The sequence below is a fragment of the Lipotes vexillifer genome, unplaced genomic scaffold, assembly GCF_000442215.2.
Source record: "Lipotes vexillifer unplaced genomic scaffold, Lipotes_vexillifer_v1.1 scaffold367, whole genome shotgun sequence".
NCBI classification, from domain to species: Eukaryota; Metazoa; Chordata; class Mammalia; order Artiodactyla; family Lipotidae; genus Lipotes; species Lipotes vexillifer.
This window is the reverse complement of record NW_006795832.1, coordinates 313,398-329,783: the sequence shown is the minus strand read 5'-3', so window position 1 is coordinate 329,783 and position 16,386 is coordinate 313,398. Positions and strand designations below refer to the sequence as shown.

General features: G+C 38.4%; 1 protein-coding gene across 1 annotated transcript in view; it reads right to left on the bottom strand.

The window, feature by feature from the left end:
* Positions 1 to 502: 502 nt before the first annotated feature.
* Positions 503 to 16,386, bottom strand: part of NYAP2 (neuronal tyrosine-phosphorylated phosphoinositide-3-kinase adaptor 2) — a 202,531-nt gene continuing 186,647 nt past the window's right edge. The window contains exon 5 of the mRNA XM_007467910.1: positions 503 to 636. Within this exon, the coding sequence (XP_007467972.1) occupies positions 503 to 636 (134 nt within the window). The remainder of the gene's footprint in view (positions 637 to 16,386) is intronic.

Below are 16,386 nucleotides of genomic sequence, written 5' to 3'. Positions count from 1 at the left end.
AAGCTAAATAAAAATAATAGTAAGATGGCCACAAATATTACAGTATAATAGGATAAGAACTAAACAATATGTACAAATTCATTGACAACATCTGTGCAAGGGTTGTGGACAAAACATTTAAAAAGAAATCTACATAAAACAAAGTCGGTAAATTTATCAAACGTTGATAAATTTTCGGAGACGGTATAAAAGTACACAAAACACGGAAGAGAGAAAGAACTTTAAAAAAATAACCACTAAGCCAATACATATAGTACAAGTTTACATTTATATTACAGAATGATGGAAACCAGAGACAAAAATGATTTGGTAACAAACAGCAAAGAAAGTTTCACCAATCACAAGGAAGAAAGATTTTCCTTTTTGGATGAAAACACAGACGGCCACAGCTCATCCCTCCCACCCATACACACACAGAAAAATAAAAGCAAATGCAAAAGTTGTTACAGCAACACACGACAGACAGAGGTGGAAAGCGTTTGGCATGTCGCATCACAGGAAGTCAATCACGATTGGCTAACGATGATGGTACCTGGCTCTGTTGCAGGTCACTGGCTTGCCTGAGAGGAGTAACGGATGGAGGGGGCACACCTGATGTGGACGCAGACCGACCTAGTTTGCAGCTTACTTTCGGTTCTGTGAACAAGGGGGAAAGACAGAGCATTAGCTGAGCAAAGTCTGCAGGGATGAACCGGACCCCAGGCTTTCTTCCGGCTTTGCTACACGTTCTTTAATACACTGAATTCTTCTGATGTTTGCTAATCATTGGCAGGTGATGAAACAATTTCATAACCATTGATTCTAAAATGAGCCTTGTTCACAGATCAGCTCCTGGGAATAAAGAACAAACCACTTAAGTTCCACATCTTGTTGCCTTGCACACTTTACCCTATTTAGAGCGAGTTTCTATAGAGCGATTACTGGAGCAACAAAATCCCATTGGGGAAAAAGCCAGTGACATGACTATTTTTGGTGCTTCATTTTCAGTCTTGGTCCAAGGGTCTCCTGTGTCCTAAAATGTCTTTTCCACCCTCTCCAAATTTTTCTTCCATCCCTCCCTCCTTTCATTCTTTCATTCTTTCTTTTCTTCATTCATTCTCTTATTCTTTCCTTCTTTTTCTAATTTCCTAACTTTCTAATTTTCAAGTCTATATTGTGCTGATTACTTTCACCATGTTTTCGATGTAACATTTCTCTAATTTAACTTCATTTGCTTTGAATTGTATAACCACTTCGAAGACTTTTGACATCTTTCATAATAATATTATTTTTCAAAATTAAAAAGCCTCCCCCTGACTCTTCCTCTATTTAAGGAGCCTAAATAGGCTGCCTAGGTCATTATCAAGATACTTTGAAGACTGCAATTTGGGGAATGGAAAGAGTTCCCTTCATTCAAGAAGCTCAGAATTTATGGTATACAGAGGGCACTGATTTTCAGACATATTTGAAGGTATTTATAAAGGAGAAGGCATCAAAAGAAAAGTTGACATCTATGCTTTTGCCACAAACTTTTATATTACTGTCAGTTTTTGAGTGCCTAGTATATCCCAGCTTCTGTTTGGGCTGCACTTAAATTATCTCTAATCTTAAAGATAATCTTTAGAGTTACGAGTTAGCTATAAATGCTCCCAATTTACAAATTAGAAACCTGAGGCTCAGCAAGGTTAATATTTGCATTGCAAATACACAAGCGCTTTTCAAAAAAACCTTTCATTATATTAATACATTTGACTTAGAGATGAAACTCTCTGAACTAGTGGCTTCAAATGATATTACATCACTAATTTACCAAGCAGTGGCAAGCTGATGCTGGAGAACCAGCTCTGTGCTGCATAGGAACACTATCTTTATGCCACTTTTTTTTTTTTTTTTTTGCGGTACGCGGGCCTCTCACTGCTGTGGCCCCTCCTGTTGCGGAGCACAGGCTCCCGGACGCGCAGGCTCAGCGGCCATGGCTCACGGGCCCAGCGGCTCCGCAGCATGTGGGATCTTCCCAGACCGGGGCACGAACCCTTGTCCCCTGCACCAGCAGGCGGACTCTCAACCACTGCGCCACCAGGGAAGCCCTATGCCACTTTTATATAAGCTGCTCATCAGAGAAAAGCTTTGCTATGTCTGCATCACATGACCTATGGCTAACTTCAGCCTCTGCTAACTGCCTTCTGGCCATTCTCTCCCCATCCTTCACAGACACCAGATACAGATACAAAGAATAAGATAAGTTTGCGTCCATTCACACAGAGATCTTTAAATACACCCTCACCACCACACACCCTTCCTCTCCCACCCCTGCTTCAAACTATTAAACAATGCCTCACATCCATATTAGAATGATTATCTTAACGGGTACTAATAGCCTCTTTCTTGGCAAATTAGATAGACTTTTTCTCTGTGCTTCTGATTTAGCAAGAAAAAAAGGACAATAAGCAGGCTTTGGACTATGAGATGACTCCACTCATATGACCTTAGAAAATGTTTTTCATATCATTTGTTTTATTTCTTTTCAAAACAAATGAATATAATCATTTACTCATTATTCAGAATCCATTTATTTTATAGCTACTATGTGCCAGGGACTGTACAGAGTGTGGTCACCAAAAACCCACTCTTGCCCTAAGAGAGACTTACAATCTATCCAGGAGCGAAGATATTAAGCAACAAATTATGCATTTGATTATATAAAAGCAGCTGTGATCAGCCCTCTCGGTAGAATTATCAGTGGTAGAAGAACATTTGCTGGGGGAATGAACAGGTGTTAGAAGGATGCTGGTCCCCATACCCATAGTTTCTCTGCTCAAAACTAACTTGTACACAATGCCAGGCGGAACTTCTTAAATTGCTTTTAGATCACACACCTTATTCAAAAGTTTTAAATTACTCCCCATTTCATATGATAAAAACTCACTTGGCTAATTTTCAAAGGTCTCCCTGTGATCTGGCCCCATCTGATCTGATCCACTGTGTTCTCCGTGGCTGTCTGCTCCCCAAAGCATAGACAACTCAGTATCTCTTCTCGGTCTCCACATCTTACCCTGCTTCTGTACTTCACAAGGTGTCCCCACGCATGGCCTTTCATCAGACCAGATGTTATCTATTTTCTAGGGCCTGCTTCAACGTGCACGTCTATTGTGAAGAATCCTGCAACCTTGTTTACCTCTTTCTTCCAAATAGCCTTAGCACTTATATACCGTTTGCACTGCTTGCTGTGGCTCTGAGTATTTATGTTGGTGAGGACCACAGAGTAAGTGTTCAATTAATATGATTTTTCTTTCACTGAAGACACTCAAATTAACCTAGAAAACATCAACGCAACTTCTAAAGCAAATTGTGGCAATGACGGTAACATAGAATATGTTTTAAGGCCTGGGTTCAAGGTCTGGCTCCCCGACTTACCAAGGCAGTGATTCTCATTCAAGGGTACATGATTTTCTAGGGAAACTCTCCCTAAGTTTTGTGCAGGTGATTTTAGTATCTACCCACCCACTCTTGAAAATATAAGAGTGTTCAAATATAAATGTGTCCCATGATGACATAACCTATCACTCTAACTTATAAATGAACCTAACTTCCCAGGAGGCATAAATCCTAGCATCTCTTAAGGAATCATCTTGTATTATATAAAATAAATGTAAAACATCTATCAGAATCCTGGTTGACATGTTTTCATAATAAGCCGATGTTTCCATATATCCCTTTATTGCATTAGCACATTTAGTCACATGGAGAAAATTCAACATTTTTTCCTAGAAAAGGATGGCAAATAATGTTTTTTACTATGAGGTTCCTTTAAAGGGTATGTTGAAGAGATTATCTGTTGAGTGACACAATCCAATGCCTTTTATATTACCCAGTGTAACTATGGATTAATTTCCCCTGCTAGGTTTCCAGTCAGACTCTGACTTAATCAGCCTCTTCCAAGCATAGACAGTGATATCTCTAAAGCACAGACTGAGACTTATTAAAATCCAAGCAAACTCCCAAGTTCATCGTGACCCGCAAAGGCCTTGCTTTACCCCAGTTGGACAGTGGTCCAGATCGTGTCTTGGTTCATCCACCCCCTTAGGGACTGCAATATAACCACTAACCACTCATCACACATGGCGGCTGACCTTGCCGGCCAGCCACCCTGTAGCTTTAAAGTCAGGTCACCCAGCGGTCGACTGTTCAGTCCCAACATGGCTCATATGGGTTATGACTTCACCTGCAGTGGCAGGCTGAGATGATTACTTATGAATTCATTATGCATACATGCGTACACCGGCAGGTGGAAAATGCACACATTTGTGTGTGTGCACACACATATACATACATAGATGCTCTATAACATTGTTGCTTGATGGTATCATGTCATAAGGACAATTTTTTTAAATTGTGAGGTTTTGGTTTATCTTTATCATACTCATTTAGCTCTTCTTTTCTGTTTCACCTTGTCTTTGACTTAAATACATTTGGAATCTATTATGGTGTTTGTGGGCCCTAGTTGGTGAAACAAATCCTTATGATGTTGGATCCACCAAGGTTTCTTTGGCCCAAAGAATTTTCTAAAAAGTCTCAAAAATCCTAGAAAAGATTCTGTTTTTATAACCAAGCCTCTTAGAGAGTCTCTAGGGCTGTGATATCAAAGTTAAATCGTCCAGTTCACTTACCTTTAGAAATACACTGTGCTTTGAGCCTTAAATAGTGAGGCTTAGGAACCACAAGACTAAAAACAGTAAGTTTTCATCCTAAATTTTGTTAATATAAAAACTGCCAAGGTGTTTGGGGGTCAAAAGCGATGGATATATGCCTCAAAAGTTAGCTAAGATAAGGCTTTCCTCCCCTTAGAAAAACTCATTCCATTAAAAGATTAATTATGAGCTAGAAAGTATCTATTCTCCCTACATCCAAGGAAAAACCCCTTCTTGTGTAATAAACTACCAATAACCATCCTAGAAGTAAAAGTTGATGTTGTTTGTGCAATTTCAGTGAAGGTCAAAGTGTAAAGAGAACAAGAAAGAATGTGAGAGAGAGAGAGAGAGAAACATAGAGACAGAGAGAGAAAGGAAAAGGGAGAGTGGAAAAAAGGTAGAAGAAGGAAGGAGAGGGTGAGAAGGGGGGAGGGAGAGAGGAAAGAAGGAAGAAAGAAGACATTAATTTTAATTCCTTGAAATAAACCATCATGAAGACATTATCATGTGATCTTTCCAGGATAATAATTCATCATCATCTTAAAGTTCTTATTAAGTAAGTGCCCATTGGACTTTGTTACTTAGAAAGAACTATTTTCTCTCTTTTTATTCTTGTTGGATACAATCTTTCATTGCTTTTTTTTAAGGATGGCAATTTCTCCATCATTTCTCATCTTCCCTGTAAGGTGAACTGAATTTCTGTTCAGGATTATGTTCCTTGGTATTGTTACAGGATAATCCCCAAGGCACCCACAGCTACTATTATGAGTACTAGAGTTCTCTTTGTTTTCAGAAAGCAAAGACAAATGATTGTTCTCAACCTCTGGATCTACACAGCAATAAGAGATTAGTGTATTTTTACGAAAAAAAACACACTTTCATCTAGCATCAAAGAAATAAGATCAAATTCTGGGGAGACATATTTTTCTCCATCTTGTTTTATTTTTTCAATACATAATATTTTTCTCTACTAGCAGAGATATATTATGATTTTCCCTAGTCAATCATGCTGCTGAAAGTTTCTAATCAATGACTTAGGGCTACATGAAGGTCACAGAAAAGTCCTTTTATTGAAAACACTGAGGTATGCTTATTGCAAACTCTACTTTCATTTCTGGGAAAGGCATTTGTTTTTGAAATAACACATATGCTATTTGAGATAAACTGATGCCGGAGTAATAAGGGGCAGTTTTGCCAGGACTATGTTAAAACCTTCAAAGATTCCAAACATTTTGTTTTAAAGCTTCCATCACACATCATAGCAAACATGTAGGATGTCCTAATGTCCCACATTAAATGTAAATTTTTCGGTATATAATCTGAATACATTTTTATAATTTTGCTTTGAAATTATTGGACTGTGAATAATCCAATTAATTCATGATTGGCTATGATTTCTAGACAGTAATCATGCGTACTCAGGAATACTTACCAAGTTAGACAATCTAATCTAGAAACTGTTTTCAGATGTAATGGAACTGTTTTAATACTAAATTTAATAATTAATTAAATTGACCTAATGTCACATTTTGTATAGATTTAGTTAGATATTCATTCATGTCAATGTGGCAGTTTCTTTTGAAATTTTGGTGCTTCATTTTTTAATATCAAGTATTTTTATAGATCCTTGAGAAGCCCGTAGACCTAGGCACTGTCACTATGATGCTAGAAGACGAACATCTGATCATTGCTGTGATTATTTTGTGACCCTGGAGAAAGAAAATCAGTCAAATGCAAAACTCTACCCTGGGAGTAGACATACTTCTCTCTCTCCAGCCTTTCATGGGACATACCTCTAATGAAGCAGCTGATGTGGCACTTATGTGGCAGTGAATGACTCTGAGCATCCTTCAGTTATGGCCCAAATCCTAGTGTTATCTGAAGGGTCAGATAGTAAAACTACTGATGCTGGAGTAATTGGTAGTTCTCCTTGGGAATACTGGAATTCTGGTAAAGATCTGGGTTCTCTGGTAAACCCAGAGAAAAATGAGGTGGCAACGTGGTGGATGAAATTTATGATCCAAAGACAGACGTAGAGAATTAAAGAATCCATTGTACAGAGGAGAAAGAGAATCACATGCATGTGGGGTTAGGAGTACTCATTGTATTCCTTCTAAATATATGAGGCCATGGATTTCCCTTGCCTTCCACTTTCTTATGTAGAGAGAATATAAATCATGCCGCTTACTGCACAGGGATGCCCTTGATGCTGTAATGCATGGTTAGTTTCTTACATGGCAACATAGCATCATGCAGCATCAACAGTTTTTTTTTTATTTGACAGCCTCTTTTATTAAAACACATCATTTCTGAAATGCCCTTAAGATCTTCATCACTTTAGCTGTATATGAAAATGTGCTTTTTTCAAAAAATACTTGATTCCACATTAAAAGAGAATTAAAGTATATGTTTATAAAGGAACATATTTTATCTATTTAACAAGTAATATATGCTCCTTAATTATCTTCAAAATTATTACATAAAAAATTCATCTGCCATAATATACAGAAAAAGGCATATGATTTGTATCAGGATCAAATGTATATTACCATGGGGATAAAAATTTAACTTCATGTTATGGTGTCAAAAATAGAATAAACAAACAAAAAATAGAACAAAACTCTTTCATCCCCTGATATTAGGAATGGATACATGGCAAAAATAAGTTAACATGTGTTTAAAACATATGACATTTTACTCCTAAATAACGAAATAAAAGGAAAGAACTACCAGACAAATTTTTTACATCACTCACCTTATTAATGTAAATGATACTCAAAACTGGACATAACACTAATGATATTTCCTCTTCATACAATTGGCTTTGTGGTTTGTTGAAGAGCAAACATCCTGAGACAAAATGTGACCAGATATTGAAATTGTGTATGGTCCTTGTAGCATGTTCTATTACAATAGCTATAGTTCTTATGATTCTTGAACCACTATCTGTCATAGACATAAACTAAGCAATACGTGTCTTGGGATAAGATCAATATGAGACTATACATGGACAGAGACTTCAATCTGATCTCCAGTAATGGCCATGTTCATTCATTCTATGGCAGAACTGGAGGGCTCTAAGACGCTTTTGGGAGGTGGTGACCTGAGGTAAAAACTATTTTCGTAAAAGTGCTAAGACATTATTTGTTTTTCCACTGTGTTGACAAACGCACTGAAAGTCCCAAAACAAGGCTGGGTCAATCTGCTGATACCTTAGCACATCAAAGCAATAGCACGAAACTGTACTAGTTAAGTAGGTATTTTTCACTGCCACACAGACTTGCATATTTGGCAGACACCTTCTCAAAAAATGAATGAAGCGAGCTTATTGCTTTAAGGAAGACAAGTGGCTGTGTTTGTTGACAATGATACATTTGAGCTTTCAAGCAAATAGTAAAATTTTGAAACACTTGTATTTACCACTGTGAGCTTGACAGCACTCTAATACTTAAAGACTTTTCTTAGGAGATCAGTGGCAATATTAATAAATGTGTTGTATTGATTTTTATAACAAAATGTGTCAACATATGGAAGATATGCATGACTTAGTGAACCAATATTTTCTAAAAGCACTGTGTTATAAATCATTCATGGGGGAGGGGGTGGGCCCGGGGCGAGCCGGAACCCGGGAGCGGGCGGGACCTGGCGCAGCTGGACTTGCGGCGTTGCAGCGCTGGGAGCAGACCCTGAGCTCGCCCGCGTGGGGAGAGCGGAGCTCAGGGGGCGTCAGAGCCGGAGGCGGAGGAGTGAAGTCAGGGCTGAGTGGGCAGAAGAGAGCCCGGGCTAAGACATGGCCACTTATCACCCAGTAGGACACATGCAACTGACCCGGGCTGCTGCCATTCGTTCCCGACTCATTGATACTTTCTCTCTCCTTGAGCATCTGCACGGCTTGAGCCAAGCTGTGCCACGGCACACTATTCGAGAGATACTTAATCCTTCCTGTCAGAAGAAACATGTTGGGAGATCAACACCAGCTTGTGCGCTTCTCCATAAAGCCTCGTCATGCAGAACGGATTACACATGCCCAGAGACTGATGAGCACCCTTCGAGTGCGCTGCAGCGAGAGTCCACCTCTTTCCTTGTGGGCTGGATGGGTCCTTGAGTGTATCCTTTCATGCCACTCATTTTTATCCCGTGGCTTTACGGTCTCTCTTGCCTCATCATCTGCCTATTGACTTATTTTTCCCTTCCCAAACTCCATTTTCTTTTCGTTCTCATCGGTTCTATTCTTGCCCTAATTATGTCACCTGCCTAAACCAGAAAGAACTCCACTCTGTATGTTTTCTTAAGAGGAAACAGGTCCTCTCTTCAGAAACTTTATAATCTTCCTCATCTTTTTGAATACAATTGTAATGATGGTTGAAATAGGTGAGAACTCACATTAAATGAAAGGGTGGGAGTCATTTTTCCTTTTTAAGTTGACCATTTTACACATTTGAATGTTATTTGAATTGTGATAGGGACAATTACATTAAGTCTCTTGGAGTGGGATTTGTGCAACTGCTAAGACCTAGTAACATTTGAAGGGCTCTCAAGTGTAGTAGATATAAGGTAGTCTACACACTTAGAGGTGGAGTGTAGTAGTCTCACTAGGAGAGATGGGAATTGGAGATGGGAAGGCCAGTTGCATTTCTTGTGTTAGTCTAATAATTTGAATGAATATTTTCTAATAGAGGTATTGGTACCTATCAGCAAGTGATCCAACGTTTACATTTTTACAAATATGCTTAGAAAGATTAAGTACAAATAAGAAAATTCACAATGTATGTAAAGGTACAACTAAGATATTAGATGAGCCAAAAAAAATGACCTAAAGAGTAAATGACTCTAAAACCAAATCATAAATTTTATGAAATGTATTAAAAGCAAAAGAATGTTTGGAAAACCAATGACCTCATTTGATTATCATCTCAAACAAACTGCTCAGAAAGGACAGTAGGAGTACTCACTTCCTTGTTTAATCCTCACTATTTTGGGGAAGTTTCCCACTTTAAAAATAGTCTTTTGGACTTCCCTGGTGGCGCAGCGGTTAAGAATCCGCCTGCCAATGCAGGAGACAAGGGTTCAAGCCCTGGTCCGGGAAGATCCCACATGCCGCGGAGCAACTAAGCCCCAGCACCACAACAACTGAGCCTGCGCTCTAGAGCCCTTGAGCCTAGAGCCCCTGCTCTGCAACAAGAGAAGCCCGCGCACTGCAACAAAGAGTAGCCCCCGCTTGCCGCAACTAGAGAAAGCCTGTGCAGCAACGAAAACCCAACACAGCCAAAAAATAAATAATAAAAATAAAAAGTAAATTTAAAAAATAGTCTTTTAATGCAATCAGGTCAAAGACATTTAAATACACAACAGTATTTGGTGTCATTGACCAACTGCGGTATAGTATATGCTATGAACTGTTTTATTTCCTCTCCACAGTGAGGAGGGTTTTAAATTAAGTCACCCACATTTCCTATTTCTTGTTGATAATGATAATTGGCAAGTATTTGCCTTGTGGGATTAGGGATATAGATTTCAGCCTTGGAATAAAGTAAATAGCAGTAAATATATGGGATTCCCTGGATCCAATGGACAAATCAAAATAGAATAGCACTAACCATTCTTTTTGGTAAAACAGCTGATTATGAAACATGATCACTGTGCCAGAGGATAGGTGGATTGCCTGAGTGGGAATCACCTGGCAAGCTCATGAAAATTATATCTTATTAAGTATATTCTCATAGTAGAAAGGCAGGAGGGATTTTGCAAAGGGAAATAATTTGTGACTAACAGATTTCTTTGAATAGAGTTATTCGTGTGATAAACATTAAGACTTTGTTTAGACTTTTAAAAAGCAATTTTCCAGATCATAAAGAATGCTGTTATAGAGAAGGAACAAACAGTTCTCCAGATCAAAGCTCCCCAATCTTTTTCGTCTTATGATTTTGTTTCCCAGAAAAACATATATAACCTTGAAAACCTCCTTAGTAATTTTAATCATTTTATTTTATCACATTTTTTCTGTGATATGGAGAAGCAAGTTGAAGTAAAAATAATAATTTAGACTAACATGTTGCTAAATATTGTATTTTAGTGTTTATTATTATATAACTTTAATAATAATAAACTGTAAGCAAATTTTTACTTTTGCCATTTTATAAATGATCATGCTTTTTTTAAAGAAAATATATGATTTGTCTACAAAAAAAAAAATCATTCATGGGTAAAAATACACTTAAAGTCCAAGATAGACCAATGGATTTTAATGTAACAGAGCATGATGAGCTTATTGATATGTAACTAACCCTTACCAAACTGTTGCTTGTTGAATTTGGGGAAAGTATTAAAGAAGAATATCCACAATTATATGAAAAGGCTATTAAAATATTCCTCCCCTTTGAACTATGCATCTGTATAAGGCCAGATTCCTTTTATACATTTTAACCAAAGCAACATATCACAGATTGAATCCAAAGCAGATGAGAATCTATGCTCTACTGAGTCAGACATCAAAGAGATTTATAAAAATGTAAAACAATGTCAATCTGGTAACCATTTGTTACAGTTCTGGAAAATAGAGTTATTTTTCATGAAAAAATGTTATTTATGTTAACATATAATGGGTTTATTATTTTTAATGAATAGAAAATTTTTAACTCTCAATTTTAATTTCTAACATGAGAAATATTATTAGACCTAACCCAAATAAAGGAAAGCTCTTTGGTGTTCTCAATAACTTTTAAGAACATAAAGGGTTCTGAGACCAAAGAGTTTAAGAACTGTTGCTTTCTATGGACTCTGAGCCCCCAAAGTTTTCTTAAAAGGGTAACTTTTTATCCAATTAATTTGCCAATTGAGTATTTGAAAAACAAAAACTGAAACAGAAGAAAATATCATGTTGAAGCACAAGAAACATGGGAAAACCTTTGAAAACTCCAGAGGATTTTGGAACCACCAGTTGTAAAATGCTGCCCTAGAAAAATCTCAACAGCAATGTCCAAGAAAAGTTATTACCTGCCTGTGAGACCTGAGGGAAACCATCCAGATTCTCAGGGTACTTTTTCATCACTTGTAATAAGAAGCAACGTCTAAGGTTCACTGATTCTTAGGTGTTCATAAATTAAATTTGTTGGAATCATTGAAATGACCTCAAAAATATTCTTGATTAATCATGAGCTAGTTTACTAAGATCACTGCTTTTACTCTTCCTTCTTGGTCTGCTTTTTGTGCTTTATTATTTATTTAGTTACTTATTTCCAAAAAAAATTTAATAACACGTACATATGGAGAGATTCAGAAGAAATGAGTAACTTCGGTGCTTTATTTTTGTAACAATGTTGGTAGGATTATGCATAACTCAAGTTTGCTATTTGCTAAAATTTTCTAAAATTGTTGGTGAAAGTTTTGGTAGTAAATGGCTAAACATAATAAAAATTATTTAAAAATAAAATTTAGGAGGTATAATGGTCATCTGTCATTTTCACCTGTCCAGAATCCATTTACTCTTTTTTCTGGAATAGTAGCTTGAATTTCCTTTGGAGAACAATATCACCAGTAATCTCAATTTTCATGGTTCCATACTAGGGCCTGACCCCAACTTCAGCTCAGAAGTGGCCATGTGATTCAGACCTGTCCAATCAATCATTCTATCCCCTTGGCTTCACTGAGTGGCTCAGGATTGAACATGTGGCCCAAGTCAGCCAATGAGAGTTGCCTTCATACTTCTGCTGCAGCTCTTGGGAAAGAGGTATTATCTTTTCATGAGAGCTACTAAGCTCCCATCACTGACTAGCTGAATGACCATGGACAGTTTTCTTGACCTCACTAAGCTTGCATCTGTTCACAGGTAAAATGGGAGAAATAAAGGTAGCTACTTTGTAAAATTATTGTAAGAATTAAATAAGATAATAAGTGTAGATTTCACCACAGTGGCCAGCATAAGACCTCAAGAAATGTTAGCTATTTTTATTATGTTATTATTTAAAGGCAAATATGATCTTTCAGCTCCCCTGCTTATAATGAAGCCTAAACCGCTTCCTCACGATGGTACCCATGGCTCAGCTTACAGAGCCAGCCTCACCTGCAGTTCTGCACCTGTCACACTGCATTAAATTCTCCTAAAGCCCCATGAGTTCTCTTACCCTAGGATTTTAATCATGCCACTCTGCCTGGCGCACTTGTTCCTTCCTTCTCCCTTCCTCCCATTCTCTTCTTTACTAAACCACGTGCTTTCTGAGGACAGGAGCCGTGTCCATCTCATTCCCCACTGTATTTCCCCTGAGTAACATGATAACTAATCCTTGATGAGGACTCATGCAGTATTTATTAAATGAATTATTTTAAACCAAATTTTAAAGAATGAAGCCAGTGTAAAAGATAAATGATTTGTATATTTCTAATTTAAAAAAAAATGTTTTCCTCCATTGCTTCATCTTTCCCAAAGAGTCCAGCAAATACATTGACCAAATTTTAGTTGAATTTAACATTAAAAGAATCAAGATGGGGAATACTGCAATGCCTGTCTTGGACAACAGATGGCAATGCAAATACGATTTGATAATGTATTCTGGCCTGCTTACAAGTTTCCAGACTTAGTCTCTGTATATGCCCAGCATAAGTCAGTCAGAGCCTTCTTTTCTGTAATGTCTTCCATGGCTTTTCACAGAAACAGAAAGGACATCCTCTGTGAATAGTGGTGGTGTGTTGTACCCATAGGACCTTTCCAAAGAAAGCCAACAACTGCCAGCTAGGAGGAATGTCAGAGCCCACTCCTCCTGGAGAGGGCACAGGGCAGGGTCATGTTCCCTTCAGTGAAAGATACAAGGCGCTGGCCCTACAGTCAGAACTCAAGCATATTGTCATCATGATTCTCAAACAGGATTAATCTACTGAGAGGCAAGTAAGGAGAAGATAACTTTTGCATTATCTGAATTGTTTATGCCTGGTTAATTATTTTTTCCCAAGAGAATCAAACAGAGAGTAGGTGGAAATTCAGAATTTCTCTACCAAGAATGAAATTACTATCAAGTTGTATTTTTTTCCAGCAGCTTTCAGGGTATCTGTATAGTATAGAACGTCATGGTCTATGCATGTGTTTAGTAGAAGTCAGGTTTAAGGGACTGTGTGTGTGTGTGTGTGTGTGTGTGTGCGTGTACTCACACATATAGTTATGTACAAGTATGATAAGTATTTTTTTCCAGCAGCTTTCAGGGTATCTGTATAGTATAGAACGTCATGGTCTATGCATGTGTTTAGTAGAAGTCAGGTTTAAGGGACTGTGTGTGTGTGTGTGTGTGTGTGTGTGCGTGTACTCACACATATAGTTATGTACAGAGTATGATAAGTTAGCTGATTGAAGATCAGACCACATAAGACCCAAGCTTAAAATCCATAAGTAGCTATAGATAAACACACACACACACACACCCCACACCAGTTAATATCACCAAATTCCTTGACTCCAGAACTGTTCTCACAGCTTTAACCAATCATCTTGCTAGGAAAAAATGGAAAGAAGAATATAAATACTTTAGAAAAAACCTTACAAACCACAGGAAAATAAAGTCCAGTCTCCTTTCTTTTTGAATCAGAGACAATGACGTCCTCTCACAGTAAAAAATCAAGCACCATCACAGGAGAGCATAGGCTCCTTGAAGGCAGAGGACATCTGTCATCACCTTAGAGGGTGCTGTTCAAGACAGGTGTTCTTACAAGTCTGCTCGATGAGTAAATGGCTGAACCAAAGAAAGACAAGCACATATGTTGCTATTTTATTAGGGAAAAAAAGCACATGTGTGACACAGTTGCTCAGGTGCTCTAGAATTAATTTTTAGATATATCAAAACAATCAGTTATAAACAACTCTCAGTTAGTTACAAGAACAGAGAAATTTCATGGGCTAGACAGCAAACACTTCTTTGAATTTATGAGGCAGGTTATTTGGGGCAGCATATTTATCTTCATAATTCTGTTTCCCGTGGTTTAGGATGATAATGTATTAGCTGACTTTGTAAACCTGATCCCCGAGTTTAAAATCCTGGGAGTTTAAAATCCATAAGTGGCTTCCTGGCACTTTTAGGTAAGACTCGAATCACTGATGCAGCCAGCTCAGCCCGGCTCTGTCAGACTTCTTCTCTCAGCTACTCTCCCACATGTGCCCTCAAGTCCCAGGGTCACCACACCTCCTGGGTCCTCCCTGGATTGTTCCTTCTTCTAAGTCACCTGGGATCTCAGTTCCCCAGAGGTTAGGAGGCCGTGTAACATACTTCAGAGGGAGTGCGGTGTCATGTTCCTTGGTAGATTCTGTCACAGATTGTAGTTATACTTTTAGCTTTTGTGATTAATAGCAACCTCCTCCACTGGTATGTGCTCAGTGCTTGATAATTTTACATTGGAAAAAACAGAAGAATAAATGAATGGATGGATAGCTGAATGAATTCCTGAGCACGGAGGTGGAAAAAGGGAAACTCAACCTAATTCAGTCATGGGAAGAGATCTGTACTACGGGGCAGGAACCTGAAATCCCTTTCCTGATTTGAATCTACCACTTACCAATGAGTCTGGGTCGTTTGGTTCCTCTTGAGCAGCTGTTTGGTCACCTAAATAATCAGATCATAATACCAGCCCACAGATGCACAGGTTTTTGTGAAGCTCAAATGAAATAGCACTTATTTTAAAAGCTAACACATGGTATATAAATATAAGGCATTATTTTAAATGGATAACCAACAAAGGTGATAAAATTCAATTCCATAATTCAGGCTAAATATAATTTGCAATAATCTTAGAGCAAATTTTGTAATTCCATCAGATTTTTTTTTGGCCTGTGTATTTATTTAACTGTTAATTTGAACATAAAGGACCTTAAAATCGTTTGGTTTCTTCAAGTCACAAAAATGTCTTATTGAAGTAATAATTTAAATGCTTAGTTCCTTACACTAATTACAATTTTGAACTTTATTTCAAGGAAACACTTCTCTCCTGGCCCATTCAGGCCTGCTCCTGGTACACAGAGGAGGCGGCCTCTCTTTCTTTGCCTGTCTCTAGGTTCTTACCCTGCTGCCCCCAGCTTGATCCCCACCAAGTCTGCCCTCACAAGGGCCAAGGTAGAAGGAAGGAAGAGAGGTGAGGGGCAGGAAAGGGCTTCTTGCCTGGCACTAGCATGAGCCAGCGAGTCTCACACTCTGGTGTAGCAGGCAAGGAAAGAGAGGTTGATACTCTCTTCCTGAGGTGCTTTCAAGTATACCCTGAAGGGCCCTCATGGTTAGCTATCTCTCACCTGAAGATTTGTCCACTGGCTGTTTGTCCACTGGGCATCCTGTGGATGGACCTTGAGCCATGTCCTGCAGAGTCCTTGCCATTCCTGGCAGTCACATGACCTAAGGCACCTCCAGGGTTTCTCTCCTAATGGGTTTCTCTCCATGGCCTAACCTGGTCCATGGGAAACATACTTTATACACATCTTTAACCCATCAGCAGTAGCTGGAGAGTGACTTGCCAAGCAGCTGTCTGCTCTGTGGTCATAGGCTATTCAGCTAACCTCTTGTACTTTTGTTTTTTTAACAGTGTCCCTTCAATAACTAGAAACAAATAACAAGATTTCCAGGTGGTCCCGTGAAAGTCTATCTCACTTGATTTTTCACTGGGGGAGACACTCCTCACTTCTCATCCCTCCTCTATGAGGGATGGAGATTCATCTCTCTTTCTCTCTCTCTCTCTCTCTCTCTCTCTCTCTCTCTCT